A 23,580-nucleotide genomic window follows, 5' to 3' on the forward strand; every position below is an offset into this window, starting at 1 on the left:
GTTGTGATAAGCCTGAATGTCATTATGTGTTGTGATAAGCCTGAATGTCATGTGTTGTGATAAGTCTGGATGCCATTGTGTTGTGATAAGCCTGAATGCCATGTGTTGTGATAAGTCTGAATGCCATTGTGTTGTGATAAACCTTAATGCCACGTGTTGTGATAAGCCTGAATGTCATTATGTGTTGTCATAAGCCTGAATGCCATTGTGTTGTGATAAGTCCGAATGCCGTATGATGTGTAGTGATAAGCCCGAATGTCATTGTGTTCTGATAAGTGTGAATGCTATTGTGGTGTGATAAACCTGAATGTCATGTGTTGTGATAAGCCTGAATGCCATTGTATTGTGATGAGCCTGAATGCCATTGTGTTGTGATGTCCGAATGCCATATGATGTGTTGTGATAAGCCCGAATGTCATTGTGTTCTGATAAGCCTGAATGCCATTGTATTGTGATGAGCCTGAATGCCATTGTATTGTGATGAGCTTGAATGCCATTGTATTGTGATGAGCCTGAATGCCATTGTGTTGTGATGTCCGAATGCCATATGATGTGTTGTGATAAGCCTGAATGTCATTGTATTCTGATAATAAGCCTGAATGTTATTATGTTGATTAACCTGAATGTCATTATGTGTTGTGATAAGCCTGAATGTCATGTGTTGTGATAAGCCTGAATGTCATTATGTGTTGTGATACGCCTGAATGTCATTATGTGTTGTGATAAGCCTGAATGTCATTGTGTTGTGATAAGCCTGAATGTCATGTGTTGTGATAAGCCTGAATGTCATTATGTGTTGTGATACGCCTGAATGTCATGTGTTGTGATAAGCCTGAATGTCATTATGTGTTGTGATACGCCTGAATGTCATTATGTGTTGTGATAAGCCTGAATGTCATTGTGTTGTGATAAGCCTGAATGTCATGTGTTGTGATAAGCCTGAATGTCATTATGTGTTGTGATACGCCTGAATGTCATGTGTTGTGATAAGCCTGAATGTCATTATGTGTTGTGATACGCCTGAATGTCATTATGTGTTGTGATAAGCCTGAATGTCATTGTGTTGTGATAAGCCTGAATGTCATGTGTTGTGATAAGCCTGAATGTCATTATGTGTTGTGATAAGCCTGAATGTCATTATGTTGTGATAAGCCTGAATGTCATTATGTGTAGTGATAAGCCTGAATGTCATCGTGCTGTGATAAGCCTGAATGCCATGTGTTGTGATAAGCCTGAATGTCATCATGTGCTGTGATAAACGCGGATGCCATTGTGTTGTGATAAGCCTGAATGTCATTTTGTTGTGATAAGCCTGAATGTCATTATGTGTTGTGATAAGCCTGAATGTCACTATGTTGTGATAAGCGTGAATGTCATTATGTGTTGTGATAAGCCTGAATGTCATTGTGTTGTGATAAGCCTGAATGTCATGTGTTGTGATAAGCCTGAATGTCAGTATGTTGTGATAAGCCTGAATGTCATTATGTGTTGTGATAAGCCTGAATGTCATTATGTTGCGATAAGCCTGAATGTCATTATGTGTTGTGATAAGCCTGAATGTCATCGTGCTGTGATAAGCCTGAATGCCATGTGTTGCGATAAGTCTGAATGCTATTGTGTTGTGATAAGCGTGAATGTCATTATGTGTTGTGATAAGCCTAAATGTCATTATGTTGCGATAAGTCTGAATGTCATTATGTGTTGTGATAAGCCTGAGTGTCATTATGTGTTGTGATAAGCCTGAATGTCATTATGTGTTGTGATAAGCCTGAGTGTCATTATTTGTTGTGATAAGTCTGAATGTCATTATATGTTGTGATAAGCCTGAGTGTCATTATGTGTTGTGATAAGTCTGAATGTCATTATGTTGTGATAAGTCTGAATGTCATTATGTTGTGATAAGTCTGAATGTCATTATGTGTTGTGATAAGTCTGAATGTCATTATGTTGTGATAAGCCTGAATGTCATTATGTGTTGCGATAAGCCTGAATGTCATTATGTGTTGTGATAAGCCTGAATGTCATTATGTGTTGTGATACGCCTGAATGTCATTATGTTGTGATAAGCCTAAATGTCATTATGTGTTGTGATAAGCCTGAATGTCATTGTGTTGTCATGAGCATGAATGTCATGTGTTGTGATAAGCCTGAATGTCATTATGTTGTGATAAGCCTGAATGTCATTATGTTGTGATAAGCCTGAATGTCATTATGTTGTGATAAGCCTGAATGTCATTATGTGTTGTGATAAGCCTGAATGTCATTATGTGTTGTGATAAGCCTGAATGTCATTATGTTGTGATACGCCTGAATGTCATTATGTGTTGTGATAAGTCCGAATGCCATTATGTGTTGTGATCAGCCTGAATGTCATTGTGTTGTCATAAGCATGAATGTCATGTGTTGTGATAAGCCTGAATGTCATTATGTTGTGATAAGCCTGAATGTCATTATGTTGTGATACGCCTGAATGTCATTATGTGTTGTGATAAGCCTGAATGTCATTATGTGTTGTGATAAGCCTGAATGCCATGTGCTGTGATAAGCCTGAATGTCATTTTGTTGTGATAAGCCTGAATGTCATTATGTGTTGTGATAAGCCTGAATGTCATTATGTGTTGTGATACGCCTGAATGTCACTATGTTGTGATAAGCCTGAATGTCAGTATGTGTTGTGATAAGCCTGAATGTCATTATGTTGTGATAAGCCTGAATGTCATCATGTGCTGTGATAAACGCGGATGCCATTGTGTTGTGATAAGCCTGAATGTCATTTTGTTGTGATAAGCCTGAATGTCATTATGTGTTGTGATAAGCCTGAATGTCACTATGTTGTGATAAGCGTGAATGTCATTATGTGTTGTGATAAGCCTGAATGTCATTGTGTTGTGATAAGCCTGAATGTCATGTGTTGTGATAAGCCTGAATGTCAGTATGTTGTGATAAGCCTGAATGTCATTATGTGTTGTGATAAGCCTGAATGTCATTATGTTGCGATAAGCCTGAATGTCATTATGTGTTGTGATAAGCCTGAATGTCATCGTGCTGTGATAAGCCTGAATGCCATGTGTTGCGATAAGTCTGAATGCTATTGTGTTGTGATAAGCGTGAATGTCATTATGTGTTGTGATAAGCCTGAATGTCATTATGTTGCGATAAGCCTGAGTGTCATTATGTGTTGCGATAAGCCTGAATGTCATTATGTGTTGTGATAAGCCTGAATGTCATTATGTGTTGTGATACGCCTGAATGTCATTATGTTGTGATAAGCCTAAATGTCATTATGTGTTGTGATAAGCCTGAATGTCATTGTGTTGTCATGAGCATGAATGTCATGTGTTGTGATAAGCCTGAATGTCATTATGTTGTGATAAGCCTGAATGTCATTATGTTGTGATACGCCTGAATGTCATTATGTGTTGTGATAAGTCCGAATGTCATTATGTGTTGTGATAAGCCTGAATGTCATTATGTTGTGATACGCCTGAATGTCATTATGTGTTGTGATAAGTCCGAATGCCATTATGTGTTGTGATCAGCCTGAATGTCATTATGTTGTGATAAGCCTGAATGTCATTATGTGTTGTGATAAGCCTGAATGTCATTATGTTGTGATACGCCTGAATGTCATTATGTGTTGTGATCAGCCTGAATGTCATTATGTGTTGTGATAAGCCTGAATGTCATTATGTTGTGATACGCCTGAATGTCATTATGTTGTGATAAGTCCGAATGCCATTATGTGTTGTGATCAGCCTGAATGTCATTATGTGTTGTGATAAGCCTGAATGTCATTTTGTTGTGATAAGCCTGAATGTCATTATGTTGTGATAAGCCTGAATGTCATTTTGTTGTGATAAGCCTGAATGTCATTTTGTTGTGATAAGCCTGAATGTCATTATGTTGTGATAAGCCTGAATGTCATTATGTTGCGATAAGCCTGAATGTCATGTGTTGCGATAAGCCTGAATGTCATGTGTTGTGATAAGCCTGAATGCCATGTGTTGTGATAAGTCTGAATGCTATTGTGTTGTGATAAGCCTGAATGTCATTATGTTGTGATAAGCCTGAATGTCATTATGTTGCGATAAACCTGAATCATATGGATAGAAACAATCAACATACCATAGGAATTAGTCATGGAGATAATACTGAAATTAAAAAAAAAACAATTGTGTGTCTTGAAGTACAATTTTGTGACATCCTATTTGGTTTGAGTAACATTTGGGCTACCAGAAAACTCATGTTGCCCCTCTGAATTATCGGCGAAAAATCACCAGGAGGCAGTTTCCACGGTAACAGTGACACTCTTTTGGAGGCTTCAGAAGTTCTCTAATCAATCACATTATGTGTATATATGTTTGGAGATGGACAGCACATTATAATATGACCTTTCCGATTAAAGGCCAAGGTCACTACCTAACTGTCTAAACTGCGCATGTCCTTCAGCATTGACTGATTGGAAGAATGGCCTTCTGGGTAGCCAAGACTAGATTATGTGTGGTCGATAATGCAAAAGTGTGTTTTCTCGAAAGTAATTGATTCATGATTATCAATGTGTGCATCATTTAAGTTTAGGTTTGTTTGTTGTCATGGTAACATTTACAGTACCTATATATTTCAATATTCTGACCTGTCAACTAGACATTATACCTTTGTATCGATTATCTGGCAATGTAGGACTACTCGAACTAATGAAGAACAGGGGGTGTGGCTATTCCATTAAATATAAAAATAGCGTCAATGGATTGTAGCACAACTGTACTGTACAGTTTTTAAAATGTTTATCCACATGGTCAGCGATGCTAGGTATAGGTGGTCATTTTCTGAATGAATATTCAGTTTCCTTAGCAACCCTGCTGTTATCCTTGTAATATACATGATCATTTGTCTGTTGCTATGGGCGTGGTCATGTTACTAGACATATTTGCAAACATTTTTTCAATGTTCATTCACCTGTCTATGAATCCCTATTATCTTTACAATATACATGATTATTTGACTGTTGTTATGGGCGTGGTCTTGTTGTTAGGCAAATTTACATTCATTATTTGAATATTTATTCAATTATCTATTAATCCCTGTTATCTTTGCTATATATGTAATCACATTTTTTGAATGTTTATTCATTTGTCTATCAATTCCTGTTATTGCAATATACGTGACTTGCTATGGGCGTGGTCTTGTTGCTAGGCAATTTACAAACATTTTTGACTGTTTATTCAATTGTCTATTAATCCCTATGGTTATCTTTGTGAAATGCACCACCGATCCGATTGGCTGTTACTTTGGGCGTGGTCTTGTTGCTAGGCAAATTTACATACATTTTTTGTACGATTAAATTGTCTATTAATCCCTGTTGTTACTTTGCAATATATGTGATCATTTGGCTGTTGCTATGGGCGTGGTCTTGTTGCTAGGCCACATTTACATACAGTTTTGGAATGTTTATTCAATTGTCTTTTAATCTCTGTGGTTATTTTTTGTGAAATACACCACCGTTTTGCTGTTGCTATGGGAGTGGTCATGTTTGCTAGGGCCAATTGTGTCAAAATATTTTGAAGAGCATCTGCAGAATAACACTCACCAAGTTTCAGTCTCACTAACCAAGGACTTTTTGAGACAACTCTTTTGCCAAAATTCATATTTTTACACCTCATTTGCATATCATGAGATAATTATGTGCTTAATATGTCTTCATGTATACACCCTAAGATGTATCCCTGTTAAATTTCAAACCAATCTGCTGGGTAGTTTTGGAATTAAAGATTTTTTACCAAAAAGACACATTTTCGCCTCAATTTGCATATCAAGGATGGTAATCATGTCATGAACACATCTAAGAATGTTCCTTTCAAATTTCAGACTCATCTGAGCAGTAGTTTTTGAGTTTAAGTTTTTTGACCAAAAATCACATTTTTCGACCCAAATCACACATGTAAGATAATTTTGATTTGAACAATTTCCCAACTGGACACCCAAGGTAATAGACCCATCAACTTATCATGCAGGAAATTTAATCTTCCAAACACAGTATGATCATAGAGGTCTTGATGTGAAACTATTTTTCTTTCCCCATAAAATGTGTGACATCTCATTCTTTGTACAAACTGGTTTTTTTTTAATGCCTAAGGATTATGCAATCAAATGAACCTGTTTTAGTCATAGACAGTGTCTAAGATTTAATTCAGCTGTCCTAAAACATATGTTAATCTTTACGCCATTGACATTGACATGTGAAGTAGCCCATAAAAGATTTACTGATTTCATTGCAACAATGAAACAAGAAACTTTAATTTCTAGGCTCAGAGAAAGCATCTCGGCATTACAACAAATAAATTATATATTTCAATGCAAAACGCACATCTCTGATGCGATCATTTTCATTTAACAATTTCCCATCTACAAAAGTAATGGCCCCACCAAATACCAAACCAATCGGTCTCGCGGTTTTTGACTTTAAGTCGTTAACGTACACACACACACACACACACACACACACACACACACACACACACACACACAGACGCTACTCGACGCATATAGCACTACTGAACCTAGTTCAGTTGTGCTCAAATAAACAAAGCAACAAAAACAAACAAATTAAAACAACAACGACGACAAACAGTTTCCAGTTTCATATCTTCATACCCTGGTCTGTAGGTTCACAGAAGCAGAACGTAACGATGCATACGGAGCTCGTCTTCTAACAGTGAATATAAAGTTGCAATAGTATGTAAATGATGTAGAATATATATTAAATGAATTAACACTTAGTGTGGGCTCTTTTTTGAGAGATTTAGAATGTGGGACTTCACTAGCTCTTGCGTGAAATGTGTGTACAAATGATGACGCATCTGCGAATGTGCAGAATGGGGTAAGCTAATTTATCAGATTCCCTCTCTTGAGAGTGTCGTGGAGGGCTCCCTACTGTCGCCAAATTTCCCTCTCCTGAGTGTCGTGGAGGGCTCCCCTCTGTCGTCGCCTAAACTTCTCTCCAAATCCATATCGGGGAGCAAATCAGCACGGGCGATGGTGGAGCTTGGTGTGAAACAGGATAATTCAAGGAAAAAAAGAAAAAGCAACGGAGGATACCGTAATTTAGGACATTTTTTAATCTGCTTGTTGTGCTTTAGAAATTTAAATGAGGAGCACGCTGCATACCTTCGTGAACATTTACCAGTTGTTACACCTTCCGATATTCTAAATGCAAAACATTCTTTTCATTTCTTTACACCTCATTAGCACCTTGCCACCAAAGTCTTGTTCAATTGATCCTATACCTACAACATTACTAAAGAAATGTAGTGAAGTTGTTGCTCCAGCTATCTACACTAAGCAGTGATTGGCTAATCAAATATGAATATGCATGAGAGGTGATTTATAAGGGTTTTACCAAAGTGTAACTGTGAATTCTCAAAGCGGAGCGGGACACTTAGCACCCACCACCCACCCTTTAAACTAAAGGGCCAACACATTAAATCAGTAGTAGTGCTGACGAAGCCTTCCCCTAGTGATGATGATGACGAGCGAGGTACAGGGAAAAAAACGTTAATAACTCAGTAAACCAACGAATCAAAACTAAATCAAACTAGACAGCACTACGCAGTGTAGATAGGTAATCATTTGTAAAAGAATTAGAAAATGTCAACAAGTCTTTAAGTTTCGGTGAATTTCCAATGTCTTGTAAATCTGCTATAGTTCGTCCCTTTAAGAAAACTAATTTAGACCATAACATTCTGAAAGTGTATTGCCCGGTGTCAAATCTCCCCTTTCTTTCTAAGCTCATACAGCGTATTGTTTTCAGTCAATTAAATACATATCTATGTGATCACAATTTCTTTGCAAAATTTCAGTAAAAAACTTCTCTCCTTAGAGTTCAAAATGTTGTATTGCGCTCTCTCGATACACGGAAAGTTTTTTAATTTTACTCGATCTTTCAGCTGCCTTCCGTACGATTGACCATGACATTTTGTTACATAGATTGCATAGATATAGGTTACATAGATATAGATTTTGGGGAACATTCTAATGGTGTAGTTCTTATTTGAGATGACGTACCCAATCTCTGTGTGTGTGTTGGGTCTGTCATGTCGAAGGCACAGTCTGTTGATCGTGCTGTCCCCCAGGGGTTAGCCCTTGGTCCTATTCTGTTCGGTCTTTATATAGCACCTCTGGAGGACATCATAAAGCTGGAGTCAGAATTTACGGCGGGGGGGGGGGGGGGCTCTAGGGAGAAATTATTTTGGTCAAAAAAAATTCGGAGCCCCCCCCCCACTTCGCACTATCAAAAAAGTCATAGCCCCTCGAAATGAACCCAAGAATTTTCGTAGCACACAGACAGACAGACATACAGACAGACAGACATATGAAGGCATACACAAATACATTCGCATGGCTGTCACCCAACTCATTATTGCATATTGGTTTAAACAGAAGGTATCGCAGCGAAGCCACAAGAAATTTTTAATTTACCCGGCAAACGACCGCTCCTGAGGCCTAATTTGGTTGAAATCATGAGCAAAATATTTTGGTGGCCCTTTCAGAACATCAGAATTTTCATGGCCCTCAATTTTTTTCATGCCCCCCCCCCCCCTTGCCGTAAATGCTGATGATTCTGTACTGTATCTCTCTTGTGAGGGTGACCGGGTTCCTACTACCATGATTGAATTATGGGTTGATGAGATCAGGGGATGGATGCCAGGCAATATGCCTTGACGTCACTGTCCATTGTGAGAGTGACAATGGACTTTGACAGTGATTATATAAGATACCTAAGAAGTTACACTGAAATGGATGAAATATCTTCATTTAGGCATAACTTGCATTTCAATGATCTGATCATTTTCATTTGAGCAATTTTCCATCTACACATCGTAAGTAAAAGTCTCTACTAAATACAAAGGCAATCAGGCTGGCATTTTTGAAGGTCCAATCAAATACATTTGCATTTTCAGATAGCACAACTTAGTGTTTTTAACTGATATGTATGTACATTTAAGAAATGAAATGAAACATATTAAAGTTATGTGACTTTGAAATGTTAAAATTCTGCTATGTTGCGCCTCACTGTGTGCCACCATTTTGGAAATTTTTGCCGCAAAGGATGCTGAGAAAACGCCTTGTTTGTGACGTCACATTGAAGTGCATGGAGCGGAAGTTATAGTGTTGACCAAGAAATCAAATGACTGGTATTTAGTTGTTCAAATTCTATTTCAGATATAGATATACATAGAAGCATTCACTTCACATAAAATACAATCCCATTTAATTCAAACACTGTCCTGTAAATAGTAAATATAGGCCAGTATGTTATTAAATCAGTGCTGCAGAAATGTAGCTAGCATACACAGTTGTTGGTATTGGTGTCAATACATGCAGTTAAATAAAAAACTAACTTTTCTTGAAGACATAATAATACAAATCTTTATTCTAAATGGAGCAAACACAAAGCATTGTTATAAATTCTAAAATCTACCTATTCATGCCATTTATTTTTATGTATGTATGTATGTATTTATTTATTTATTTATTTATCTATCTATTTATTTATTTGACTGTTTTGTTTGTTTTTCACTTTTAATATGCAATGTACTAAATCAAAATTTAATAACTAACTATTGGTAAAAATTTTTGCAAGTTTTCTATACCAAATGAAAACTGTACAACTCTTGCAGAGAACACTAACTGAATAAAGATACAGAAGTCACAACAGTACTTAGTATTGTAATATGCTCACACACATCCACACCGACATGCACGCACACACACCATTCTTATCAGACAACAGAGTAAGAAACTTGTGTTCACAATTTGGGCAAATAGAAAATCACTGATGCATGGAGTGCCAGAAACAATTACTAGTTACCAAACTTTGGTTGTGATATTGGATGCATGGAGTAAAACATGAACAAAACTTAGGATAAACATGTAACAAAAGATGACGACAAGTCCAACTTGTGTAGGCTGTAGAATTGTCTGTATATTCATATTAATCACTCCTGTCATCACATTGGATAAGAGAAAAAATAAGAGTTGATTTCGGTTGATGGCACCAATCAAACAGTACTTGCTCTCTACAAAGCTGACTGCAGTTATCTCAGAATCTGTAATGAACAATTCAATATTATACTATTAACAGAAAAGATGTTAACAGTAAAACAGTAACTTCAGTCAATGCTCCCTGTGAGTTCTGTCACATAGTAACTTTAGTCAATGCTCCCTGTGAGTTCTGTCACATAGTAACTTTAGTCAATGCTCCCTGTGAGTTCTGTCAAATAGTAACATTAGTCAATGCTCCCTGTGAGTTCTGTCACATAGTAACTTTAGTCAATGCTCCCTGTGAGTTCTGTCAAATAGTAACTTTAGTCAATGCTCCCTGTGAGTTCTGTCAAATAGTAACTTTAGTCAATGCTCCCTATGAGTTCTGTCACATAGTAACTTTAGTCAATGCTCCCTGTGAGTTGTCAAACAGTAACTTTAGTCAATGCTCCCTGTGAGTTCTGTCAAATAGTAACTTTAGTCAATGCTCCCTGTGAGTTCTGTCAAATAGTAACATTAGTCAATGCTCCCTGTGAGTTCTGTCAAACAGTAACTTTAGACAACGCTCCCTATTAGTTCTGTAAAACAGTAACTTTAGTCAATGCTCCCTGTGAGTTCTGTCAAATAGTAACTTTAGTCAATGCTCCCTGTGAGTTCTGTCAAATAGTAACATTAGTCAATGCTCCCTGTGAGTTCTGTCAAATAGTAACTTTAGTCAATGCTCCCTGTGAGTTCTGTCAAATAGTAACATTAGTCAATGCTCCCTGTGAGTTCTGTCAAATAGTAACTTTAGTCAATGCTCCCTGTGAGTTCTGTCAAACAGTAACTTTAGTCAATGCTCCCTGTGAGTTCTGTCAAATAGTAACATTAGTCAATGCTCCCTGTGAGTTCTGTCAAATAGTAACTTTAGTCAATGCTCCCTGTGAGTTCTGTCAAATAGTAACTTTAGTCAATGCTCCCTGTGAGTTCTGTCAAACAGTAACTTTAGTCAATGCTCCCTGTGAGTTCTGTCACACAGTAACTTTAGTCAATGCTCCCTGTGAGTTCTGTCAAACAATAACTTTAGTCAATGCTCCCTGTGAGTTCTGTCAAATAGTAACATTAGTCAATGCTCCCTGTGAGTTCTGTCAAATAGTAACTTTAGTCAATGCTCCCTGTGAGTTCTGTCAAATAGTAACATTAGTCAATGCTCCCTGTGAGTTCTGTCAAACAATAACTTTAGTCAATGCTCCCTGTGAGTTCTGTCAAATAGTAACTTTAGTCAATGCTCCCTGTGAGTTCTGTCACATAGTAACTTTAGTCAATGCTCCCTGTGAGTTCTGTCAAATAGTAACTTTAGTCAATGCTCCCTGTGAGTTCTGTCAAATAGTAACATTAGTCAATGCTCCCTGTGAGTTCTGTCAAATAGTAACTTTAGTCAATGCTCCCTGTGAGTTCTGTCAAATAGTAACATTAGTCAATGCTCCCTGTGAGTTCTGTCAAATAGTAACTTTAGTCAATGCTCCCTGTGAGTTCTGTCAAATAGTAACTTTAGTCAATGCTCCCTGTGAGTTCTGTCAAATAGTAACTTTAGTCAATGCTCCCTGTGAGTTCTGTCAAACAGTAACTTTAGTCAATGCTCCCTGTGAGTTCTGTCAAATAGTAACTTTAGTCAATGCTCCCTGTGAGTTCTGTCAAATAGTAACTTTAGTCAATGCTCCCTGTGAGTTCTGTCAAACAGTAACTTTAGTCAATGCTCCCTGAGTTCTGTCAAACAGTAACTTTAGTCAATGCTCCCTGTGAGTTCTGTCAAACAGTAACTTTAGACAACGCTCCCTATTAGTTCTGTAAAACAGTAACTTTAGTCAATGCTCCCTGTGAGTTCTGTCAAATAGTAACTTTAGTCAATGCTCCCTGTGAGTTCTGTCAAATAGTAACATTAGTCAATGCTCCCTGTGAGTTCTGTCAAATAGTAACTTTAGTCAATGCTCCCTGTGAGTTCTGTCAAATAGTAACATTAGTCAATGCTCCCTGTGAGTTCTGTCAAATAGTAACTTTAGTCAATGCTCCCTGTGAGTTCTGTCAAACAGTAACTTTAGTCAATGCTCCCTGTGAGTTCTGTCAAATAGTAACTTTAGTCAATGCTCCCTTTGAGTTCTGTCAAATAGTAACTTTAGTCAATGCTCCCTGTGAGTTCTGTCAAACAGTAACTTTAGTCAATGCTCCCTGTGAGTTCTGTCAAACAGTAACTTTAGTCAATGCTCCCTGTGAGTTCTGTCAAACAGTAACTTTAGTCAATGCTCCCTGTGAGTTCTGTCAAACAGTAACTTTAGTCAATGCTCCCTGTGAGTTCTGTCAAATAGTAACTTTAGTCAATGCTCCCTATGAGTTCTGTCAAATAGTAACTTTAGTCAATGCTCCCTGTGAGTTCTGTCACATAGTAACTTTAGTCAATGCTCCCTATGAGTTCTGTCAAATAGTAACTTTAGTCAATGCTCCCTGTGAGTTCTGTCAAATAGTAACTTTAGTCAATGCTCCCTGTGAGTTCTGTCAAACAGTAACTTTAGTCAATGCTCCCTGTGAGTTCTGTCAAATAGTAACTTTAGTCAATGCTCCCTGTGAGTTCTGTCAAATAGTAACTTTAGTCAATGCTCCCTGTGAGTTCTGTCAAACAGTAACTTTAGTCAATGCTCCCTGAGTTCTGTCAAACAGTAACTTTAGTCAATGCTCCCTGTGAGTTCTGTCAAATAGTAACTTTAGTCAATGCTCCCTGTGAGTTCTGTCAAATAGTAACATTAGTCAATGCTCCCTGTGAGTTCTGTCAAACAGTAACTTTAGACAACGCTCTCTATTAGTTCTGTAAAACAGTAACTTTAGTCAATGCTCCCTGTGAGTTCTGTCAAATAGTAACATTAGTCAATGCTCCCTGTGAGTTCTGTCAAACAGTAACATTAGTCAATGCTCCCTGTGAGTTCTGTCAAACAGTAACTTTAGTCAACGCTCCCTGTGAGTTCTGTCAAATAGTAACTTTAGTCAATGCTCCCTATGAGTTCTGTAAAACAGTAACTTTAGTCAATGCTCCCTGTGAGTTCTGTCAAATAGTAACATTAGTCAATGCTCCCTGTGAGTTCTGTCAAATAGTAACTTTAGTCAATGCTCCCTGTGAGTTCTCATTCAGTTAAATGACTATGAGTTGATATCAACCAAAGAACCTTTTTCAAAAGGGTTCGTAACTTTATGACTTTTCATTTTATTATCTTTATAGAACATTCATTCTTTACTACATGTTGACTATTAAGTAGCTACTTGTAAGAATTGTCACAAAGAATTTGTACGGACAGACAGACAAGTAGAGACAGGTAAACATAAAGGCAGACATACATACATACAGACATACATACAGACAGACAGACAGACAGACAGACAGACAGACAGACAAACAGACAGACGGACAGACAGACAGACAGACAGACACAGACAGACAGACAGACAGACAGACGGACAGACAGACAGACAGACAGACACAGACAGACAGACAGACAGACAGACAGACATATAGGTAGACACGTGATATCTTTTATGCTCCCAATAGTGGGAGTGAAGAATAGTACAAAACAGGTGATACAGCAATTGACCCATAAACACAATCTAAAAACTAACATCTCCACCAAGTCTCACTGCAATTGACTCAGTGGTTTTGGATTAAGTTGTCACAGACACAGACAAAACACAGACACAGACAAAACACAGACATAGACAAAACACAGACATAGACAAAACACAGACAGACACAGACAAAGACAGACACACATATACACACATATCTCCATTTTATAGCTCAACTGAACTTCAGTTCATTTGTGCTAAAAATCAGTTAAAGTTTTAGTTATTGTCTAAGTATTTTCACACACAAAGTTTACCTTTGCTTTGAGATTGTTTGTGCCCTCTATCACCACAGTTGATGCTAGGGATGAAACCCATTTCCATGGAAACCATAGTAATTATATCTACCATCAGAAAGCCTGTAAAAAGTTGGACACTATAGGCAAACTGTAAAGAAAGGAATATGCAAATTGTTGAAAAAATTCTAATTCACTGTGTTTAGAATGGGTTCTGACATTGGTTTGATGATTCTCTTTTACAATTTATAAATATTACAACATATCACATATTATCCTTATATTGTACACATTGTACATAAAAAGATTGGGATGCGAGCATTGTTGAAGGGTTATTCCGAGCAAAGTATTCATTATCTTATTAGAAGGGTGGGTGGGTGGGTGGGTGAAGGAAGAAACTAAGCAAATGTCTTTTATGTTTGGTATCCTTGATGGATTGGCTAACTAAATACTATACACTTCTATAATGCCGCTTAGCTCACCACAATGTCCACCCTTTACTGTGTGTGGAATGACAACAAGTCTTCCATTGCCCTACTTTTACCTTGAAGTACTCTATGAATATTTAAATTTAACATCTGGCGTAATATCTTCGCTGCATGATTCAAAGCCTCATCACTCTGCCTATTATTACAAGGTTGGGATGCCAACATTGTTTTGGCTATCCCCTACACGTATCATGTTGTTGAATTATTTATCAATACACCAAATTCTTAATTGTCCCATCCCTAAATCTCCCACTTCCCTTCCCTTCCCTTCGCTTAGCACTGAAACTAGCTCTGTGTCTAGGGGTGCCCTCTGATTTATGATTCAAATGTGGAAAGTTTCTCATTGATGTATGTTTTATCAAGAACATCTTCCAACCTTCCGACAATCAATTGAAATTGCATTTCTGGAAATCCTTTAAATGGTCATCCTTAACAAGACAGACCATGCAAATGGCAGGTTGCTATGACGACAAGGCTAAGTAGAGAGAATGGCAGGCTGCTATGAAGACAAGGGGCAAGAAGAGAGAATGGCAGGCTGCTATGAAGACAAGGGGCAAGTAGAGAGAATGGCAGGCTGCTATGAAGACAAGGGGCAAGTAGAGAGAATGGCAGGCTGCTATGAAGACAAGGCTAAGTAGAGAGAATGGCAGGCTGCTATGAAGACAAGGGGCAAGTAGAGAGAATGGCAGGTTGCTATGAAGACAAGGGGCAAGTAGAGAGAATGGCAGGCTGCTATGAAGACAAGGGGCAAGTAGAGAGAATGGCAGGCTGCTATGAAGACAAGGGGCAAGTAGAGAGAATGGCAGGCTGCTATGAAGACAAGGCTAAGTAGAGAGAATGGCAGGCTGCTATGAAGACAAGGCTAAGTAGAGAGAATGGCAGACTGCTATGAAGACAAGGCTAAGTAGAGAGAATGGCAGGCTGCTATGAAGACAAGGGGCAAGTAGAGAGAATGGCAGGCTGCTATGAAGACAAGGGGCAAGTAGAGAGAATGGCAGGCTGCTATGAAGACAAGGCTAAGTAGAGAGAATGGCAGGCTGCTATGAAGACAAGGCTAAGTAGAGAGAATGGCAGGCTGCTATGAAGATAAGGCTAAGTAGAGAGAATGGCAGGCTGCTATGAAGACAAGGCTAAGTAGAGAGAATGGCAGACTGCTATGAAGACAAGGGGCAAGTAGAGAGAATGGCAGGCTGCTATGAAGACAAGGGACAAGTAGAGAGAATGGCAGGCTGCTATGAAGACAAGGGGCAAGTAGAGAGAATGGCAGGCTGATATGAAGACAAGGGGCAAGTAGAGAGAATGGCAGGCTGATATGAAGACAAGGGGCAAGTAGAGAGAATGGCAGGCTGCTATGAAGACAAGGGGCAAGTAGAGAGAATGGCAGGCTGCTATGAAGACAAGGCTAAGTAGAGAGAATGGCAGGCTGCTATGAAGACAAGGCTAAGTAGAGAGAATGGCAGGCTGCTATGAAGACAAGGCTAAGTAGAGAGAATGGCAGGCTGCTATGAAGACAAGGCTAAGTAGAGAGAATGGCAGGCTGCTATGAAGACAAGGCTAAGTAGAGAGAATGGCAGGCTGCTATGAAGACAAGGCTAAGTAGAGAGAATGGCAGGCTGCTATGAAGACAAGGCTAAGTAGAGAGAATGGCAGACTGCTATGAAGACAAGGCTAAGTAGAGAGAATGGCAGGCTGCTATGAAGACAAGGCTAAGTAGAGAGAATGGCAGGCTGCTATGAAGACAAGGCTAAGTAGAGAGAATGGCAGGCTGCTATGAAGATAAGGCTAAGTAGAGAGAATGGCAGGCTGCTATGAAGACAAGGCTAAGTAGAGAGAATGGCAGACTGCTATGAAGACAAGGGGCAAGTAGAGAGAATGGCAGGCTGCTATGAAGACAAGGGACAAGTAGAGAGAATGGCAGGCTGCTATGAAGACAAGGGGCAAGTAGAGAGAATGGCAGGCTGATATGAAGACAAGGGGCAAGTAGAGAGAATGGCAGGCTGCTATGAAGACAAGGCTAAGTAGAGAGAATGGCAGGCTGCTATGAAGACAAGGCTAAGTAGAGAGAATGGCAGGCTGCTATGAAGACAAGGCTAAGTAGAGAGAATGGCAGGCTGCTATGAAGACAAGGCTAAGTAGAGAGAATGGCAGGCTGCTATGAAGACAAGGCTAAGTAGAGAGAATGGCAGGCTGCTATGAAGACAAGGCTAAGTAGAGAGAATGGCAGGCTGCTATGAAGACAAGGCTAAGTAGAGAGAATGGCAGGCTGCTATGAAGACAAGGCTAAGTAGAGAGAATGGCAGGCTGCTATGAAGATAAGGCTAAGTAGAGAGAATGGCAGGCTGCTATGAAGACAAGGGGCAAGTAGAGAGAATGGCAGGCTGCTATGAAGACAAGGATAAGTAGAGAGAATGGCAGGCTGCTATGAAGACAAGGCTAAGTAGAGAGAATGGCAGGCTGCTATGAAGATAAGGCTAAGTAGAGAGAATGGCAGGCTGCTATGAAGACAAGGCTAAGTAGAGAGAATGGCAGACTGCTATGAAGACAAGGGACAAGTAGAGAGAATGGCAGGCTGCTATGAAGACAAGGCTAAGTAGAGAGAATGGCAGGCTGCTATGAAGACAAGGGGCAAGTAGAGAGAATGGCAGGCTGCTATGAAGACAAGGGGCAAGTAGAGAGAATGGCAGGCTGCTATGAAGACAAGGGGCAAGTAGAGAGAATGGCAGGCTGCTATGAAGATAAGGGGCAAGTAGAGAGAATGGCAGGCTGCTATGAAGACAAGGGGCAAGTAGAGAGAATGGCAGGCTGCTATGAAGACAAGGCTAAGTAGAGAGAATGGCAGGCTGCTATGAAGACAAGGGACAAGTAGAGAGAATGGCAGGCTGCTATGAAGACAAGGCTAAGTAGAGAGAATGGCAGGCTGCTATGAAGACAAGGCTAAGTAGAGAGAATGGCAGGCTGCTATGAAGACAAGGCTAAGTAGAGCAAGTACTTGGTGTCATTATCTTCTACAGGTGTACATATTTACACCCTAATTTAATCAGTGGTTGGTACAAAGCACAGGTACAGGCCAGGTCAGGTCAGGTCAGGTAAGGGACCGGTCAGTTTCTTTGGCCTGGGGGGGGGGGGGGGGGGCGGTGGATTGGTAGGGGGGGGTCACCCTGTTTTTGAAATTGGCAGTAGGGGGGGGGGGTCATGCTGTTTTGAAAATTGTGGATGGGGGGGGGGGGTCATTGTGTTTTAAATTGTGATGGAAGAAAAATATCCTTTCTACAATGGCATATAGCCTTGTCTGAAATGTGGTACATGTCAATATTTGTTCTTGTCCCTGTTTCTTACATGAATTCTTTAATATTACTTATTAGTTCAAACATGACTATACATATACATATACATATACATGTATTACCTAGCTACCACACTAGTTACAGAACATGTCATGTAAATGCTTGGCTGTTTCACAATCAATGCTTCACTTATATTGCAGTTTGGGGCAAAAGTGAACTTGTGACTTGAAGGTTTCGTAATGGCAATTTTCATAGATAGTTTATAAATGAAGTTAATCTAAATTGTTCTACTCGTCATGTTATTGACACTACAAATCACCACATCTCACCAGATTCCAGTTTCTATTATACACTAGGTATGACCACCTAAAGTTCTCTAACATACCGGTGACTTTATTATACATATATTAATGCCCCTATACTAATGTTACATGTCTATTTTATGTGATATAGGAAACTCATTTCAAACGTACATTTAGGTTAGCTTTTCGAAGCTTGGAAATATTACCTCAAAGGTTATGAATAACCTAAACATTGCCTTAGTATCTCAAGCAAAAAACTCCATATCTGCCAGGGGGAAAACCCCAAGGACTTCCTCACCCCCAGAGGTCACTCATGCATTCAACCAACAATCAGATGCACCAACAACCTTTTTACTGTCATAATGGTATTAAACTTTTCTTAAATATTTTCACCCTATTCTAATTTGAGATGATATTGTCTTTTCAAGATGTGAAATGTTTGCCAAGATAGTCTAAAATTGCCTTAATCTCCAAATCTCCCCTACCAATGATACTACCATTAGATGTGCTGACCTACATGTATATAATGATGCCATTTAACTTTTTAAGAACATATTTCAACCCTTAGTGTAAGTTATAAAGAATAGTTTCTGATACTTGCTGTTTTGTAAAGCATGGATTAAGTTATTGCTTGAATGGTCTAAATAGCGTAAATATTGGCTATAAGAGTAAAAATCCTTCAGGGCTTCTAGAGGGAGACCCTCTCAGACCCCCCGCATGAGGTGGACATATCCCAGTCTCAAGCTCTTCCCCTCTTACTGTCAAGATGCTATCAAAGTATATTTCAAAAGTATTTCAACCCTATGTAGTTGTTTTTTACATGTTGGTGTTGTCTTGTAAGGCTTGGAAATTATTGTCTGAAAGGGTCTGAATAGTCTCAAAATTGACTTTTCAGGGAAAAAATCTCCAGGGCTTCTATGGGGACACCCCCTAGGATGTTGGTGACACCCCCTAGGATGTTGGTGACACCCCCTAGGATGTTGGTGTTGTCTTGTAAGGCTTGGAAATTATTGTCTGAAAGGGTCTGAATAGTCTCAAAATTGACTTTTCAGGGAAAAAAATCACGTTTTAGAATTAAGTGATAGGGGGGATCAGCCTGTTTTGGGTTTTACAGATAGGGGGGTCAGTGACTTTTTGTCGGCCCGATTTAAGAATCCCCCCCCCCCCCCCCCAGGCTGGAGAAACTGACCGGTCCCTAAAGACTGAATACTTTTTTTGATTCACATTCACATTTACATTCGGATCAAAAGATCCTTCATCTGTTTTTATTTGCAATATATATCTTTTATAAATGCTAATTTAACAATGTAAGTACTGGAATATGTTCACATTCTGTTGAAAGTATCTATGATAAATACTCTGAACTGCCCAAGCAATATCTCTCTTGACAACCATTAATTACCAATTTTAATTACTGCTCACATGGAGCATGCACATTTAGATGTAAAGCCTATTTGTTAGAAGTGAGTAGATGCACACAATGCTAGAAATCCACAATTACAAATAATAAAATGTACCCATCACCCAACCTCATTTTTTGTGGCAAATTCCATTCACCTTTGATGCAATGCATATGTTAGTCTCGGTTACCCAGACACTTGCCATTGAGGGATCAACCCCTGCTGGGAGTGGAGCCCTCAATGGCAAGAGTCTGGGTAATCAAGACTATGTATATGTACCAATATATATTTAAGGCATAATTTAGAACATTCATATAACATTCATATAACATAGATTTAATATAAGGTTTGGCTATCCCCTACACATATCATGTTGTTGAATTATTTATCAATACACCAAATTCTTAATTCTGTGTCATTTGGGTATAGATATTTTATAAATGAACACAGTGTCATTTGGGTATGGATATATTATAAATGAACACAGTGTCATTTGGGTATGGATATATTAGAAACTACTATATTCTAAAATATGACTTCCATTTTCAATAATGGAGAATGCATGGCTGTGTTTTTTGCAATCATAGTGTCTTGTCTAATCAGAAATTTAAGGTGCTTCCCAGTGACATTTAGTATGAAAATCATAATGTTTAATGTGCTATAATTATACATCACCTATGATATCTCACAAAATCATAATGTTTAATGTGCTATAATTATACATCACCTATGATATCTCACAAAATCATAATGTTTAATGTGTTATAATTATACATCACTTATGATATCTCACAAAATCATAATGTTTAATGTGCTGTAATTATACATCACTTATGATATCTCACAAAATCATAATGTTTAATGTGTTATAATTATACATCACTTATGATATCGACAGCAATGTTCGCGTAAAACTTAAGGCAAAGTGCGATGCATTCAAGGCAAATGTCGCTGCTTAGAAGTCAAAATATGAACTGAACAAAGCAATTCGATCTGCTAAACGACAATATCGGGAAAAACTGGAAAATCAGCTCAAAGATAATGACTCACGACGGTTATGGATACGACTGGGAGCAGTTACATCGTATAAAAGCAAATGTACTGCAATAGTTGACACCGATACAAGTCTTCCTGGTCGTTTCAATGACTTTTATGCTCGTTTTGACAAGGTGAACTTAGATCCCCCCCCCCTTACGCCTTGATCATGACAACGATGACACACCCTTTACTATCCTCGGGTCTGATGATGTACGCAAGTGTTTTGCGAGTGTAAATGTACGCAAAGCAGCAGGTCCGGACAATATCCCATCTTGAGCCCTTCGTCACTGCTCTGAACAGCTGTCGAGTGTATTTGCGGACATATTTAATACCTCACTTTCACAGTGTGTCATGCCATCCTGTTTCAAGAAATCTACAATATTTCCCATACCGAAGAAATTCCCAGTCAAGTGTTGGAATAGGCTGCTTACTCTTACATCTGTCATCATGAAATGCTTCGAACGCATAGTCTTACACCATATTAAGTCTATATTATCAAAGTCTATTGACCCATATCAGTTTGCATACTGCACCAATCGCTCTGTAGAAGATGCTGTATCAATTGCACTTCATTCAGTATTAACTCATCCAGATAAACGTAATTCATATGCACGAATGCTATTTGTCGATTTCAGCTCTGCGTTTAACACTATTATTCCATCCAAGTTAGTCATAAAACTTTCTGACCTTGGAATTAGCCGTTCCATGTGTAGGTGGATCTTACTAAGTAAGTTTTCTCTATGATAGGCCACAGATTGTTAAAATCTATAGCATTGTATCTTCTTCATTAATTCTTAATACAGGAGCTCCTCAGGGTTGTGTCCTAAGTCCTTTACTGTACTCCCTTTTCACCTATGACTGTACTCCCTTGTATAATGAAACGTACTTGTAAAGTTTGCCGATGACACACAGCCATAGGTTTAATTACTGATAATGACTAGTCTGCGTATAGGAGGGAAATTGCAAATTTGGCAAACTGGTGTAGTGTCAACAATCTTGAACTGAATGTGAACAAAACCAAAGAAGTAATCATCGATTTTAGGGAGGGCCATACGACTCATGCTCCGATTAACATCAATGATAGAACATATTTTCTGAGGCATTTTTGAAGAAAATTGGCATGAGTAATTCCATTCTAGTCAACTTTTATCGCAGTGTTATAGAGAGTATTTTAACATATGCTATCACAGTCTGGTTCAATAATATAACCAAGGATGAATTGAATTCACTTGAGCGGGTTGTGCAGACAGCACAAAGAATCATTGGCACAGAATTGCCATCATTACATTCCATTTATAAGTCACGTACTATGCACAAAGCAAAAGCCATTATTCAGGATTCTAGCCACCCAGCACATGATTTCTTTAAACTTTTACCCTCTAGTAGGCGGTATAGGACCATCAGAACAAGAACAGAACGTTTTAGGAAGAGTTTTTATCCATCTGCGATCCATATTTTAAACCAAATATAGACATCTACCGCCTGTTTTATTATAACTTGTCTTAATATTGTTTTTTAGTATCGTGTGTGTTTTATTGTCCGTTGTGTCATTCTTTTATATTCTTAGTTTTAGTCCCGTTAAGTTTTTTTTATGAGCTCGTGTGAAAAATCAATTTCCAATGCTTTGTTAGCATATGGCAAATAAAGTTATTATTATTATTATTATTATTATTATTATTATTATTATTTTATTAAGTGTATGTTGATAAAACACTTGTAACTTACAGTCCAAATGATAAACGGTAAATTGGCCATTCTCCTTGATACAGGTTGGATATTTTCTGTACTGATCATAAGAGACAGCCATAAGATAATGTCCAGTAGCAGTAACCATAAAAAGGCTTGACACCAGTCTTGTATAGTAGACCTGAAATCATATAAGTCTTTGTTCAACTGACATATATTAAGTCATGTACATCAACATCCCATCTAAATCTCTAAGTAGGTGAAATATAATACACACTGTAGTCCAGGTTCAAACCCATCTAAATCTCTAAGTAGGTGAAATATAATACACACTGTAGTCCACGTTCAAACCCATCTAAATCTCTAAGTAGGTGAAATATAATACACACTGTAGTCCACATTCAAACCCATCTAAATCTCTAAGTAGGTGAAATATAATACACACTGTAGTCCACGTTCAAACCCATCTAAATCTCTAAGTAGGTGAAATATAATACACACTGTAGTCCACGTTCAAACCCATCTAAATCTCTAAGTAGGTGAAATATAATACACACTGTAGTCCAGGTTCAAACCCATCTAAATCTCTAAGTAGGTGAAATATAATACACACTGTAGTCCACATTCAAACCCATCTAAATCTCTAAGTAGGTGAAATATAATACACACTGTAGTCCAGGTTCAAACCCATCCTGTGCTGGCTTGGCAAATCTAATAAAAATTAACCACTTCTGTATATAAGATGCTCTGAGTTTGACCCTACTGAACAATGCAGGTTTTTCCCAGATACTCCCTTTGGTGTTCTCCTGTACTAACACTTGGGTGTTCCTATAGTGACGACAATTCAACAAATCTCCCAATATATTTGGGCTAATAAAGATTTCACTGTTATTATTACAAGTGATTGCCATATCCCAAGTACAATATTATCATCTCATCTGGATGAAATGTTTATGTAAATAATCATATCAAAATGGTTCTATGATATCAGTACTTGAATGTAATTGAGTGTGCTTAATAAATTACTATGATATCAGTACTTGAATGTAATTGAGTGTGCTTAATAAATTACTATGATATCAGTACTTGAATGTTATTGAGTGTGCTTAATAAATTACTATGATATCAGTATACAAATGTAATTGAGTGTGCTTAATAAATTACTACGATATCAGTACTTGAATGTAATTGAGTGTGCTTAATAAATTACTACGATATCAGTACTTGAATGTAATTGAGTGTGCTTAATAAATTACTATGATATCAGTATACAAATGTAATTGAGTGTGCTTAATAAATTACTATGATATCCGTATACAAATGTAATTGAGTGTGCTTAATAAATTACTACGATATCAGTATACAAATGTAATTGAGTGTGCTTAATAAATTACTATGATATCAGTACTTGAATGTAATTGAGTGTGCTTAATAAATTACTACGATATCAGTACTTGAATGTA

General features: G+C 38.1%; 1 protein-coding gene across 1 annotated transcript in view; it reads right to left on the bottom strand.

Moving 5' to 3' along the window:
- Positions 1-9,544: 9,544 nt before the first annotated feature.
- The window catches only part of LOC144436592 (glucosaminyl-phosphatidylinositol-acyltransferase PIGW-like), a 28,982-nt gene continuing 14,946 nt past the window's right edge, over positions 9,545-23,580 (bottom strand). The window contains exons 5-7 of the mRNA XM_078125414.1: positions 22,157-22,298; positions 13,941-14,070; positions 9,545-10,106 (exon numbers count right to left, since the gene is read on the bottom strand). Coding sequence (XP_077981540.1) covers positions 9,865-10,106; positions 13,941-14,070; positions 22,157-22,298 — 514 coding nt within the window. The 3' untranslated portion in view covers positions 9,545-9,864. The remainder of the gene's footprint in view (positions 10,107-13,940; positions 14,071-22,156; positions 22,299-23,580) is intronic.

The sequence above is a fragment of the Glandiceps talaboti genome, chromosome 6, assembly GCF_964340395.1.
Source record: "Glandiceps talaboti chromosome 6, keGlaTala1.1, whole genome shotgun sequence".
Classification (NCBI taxonomy): Eukaryota; Metazoa; Hemichordata; class Enteropneusta; family Spengelidae; genus Glandiceps; species Glandiceps talaboti.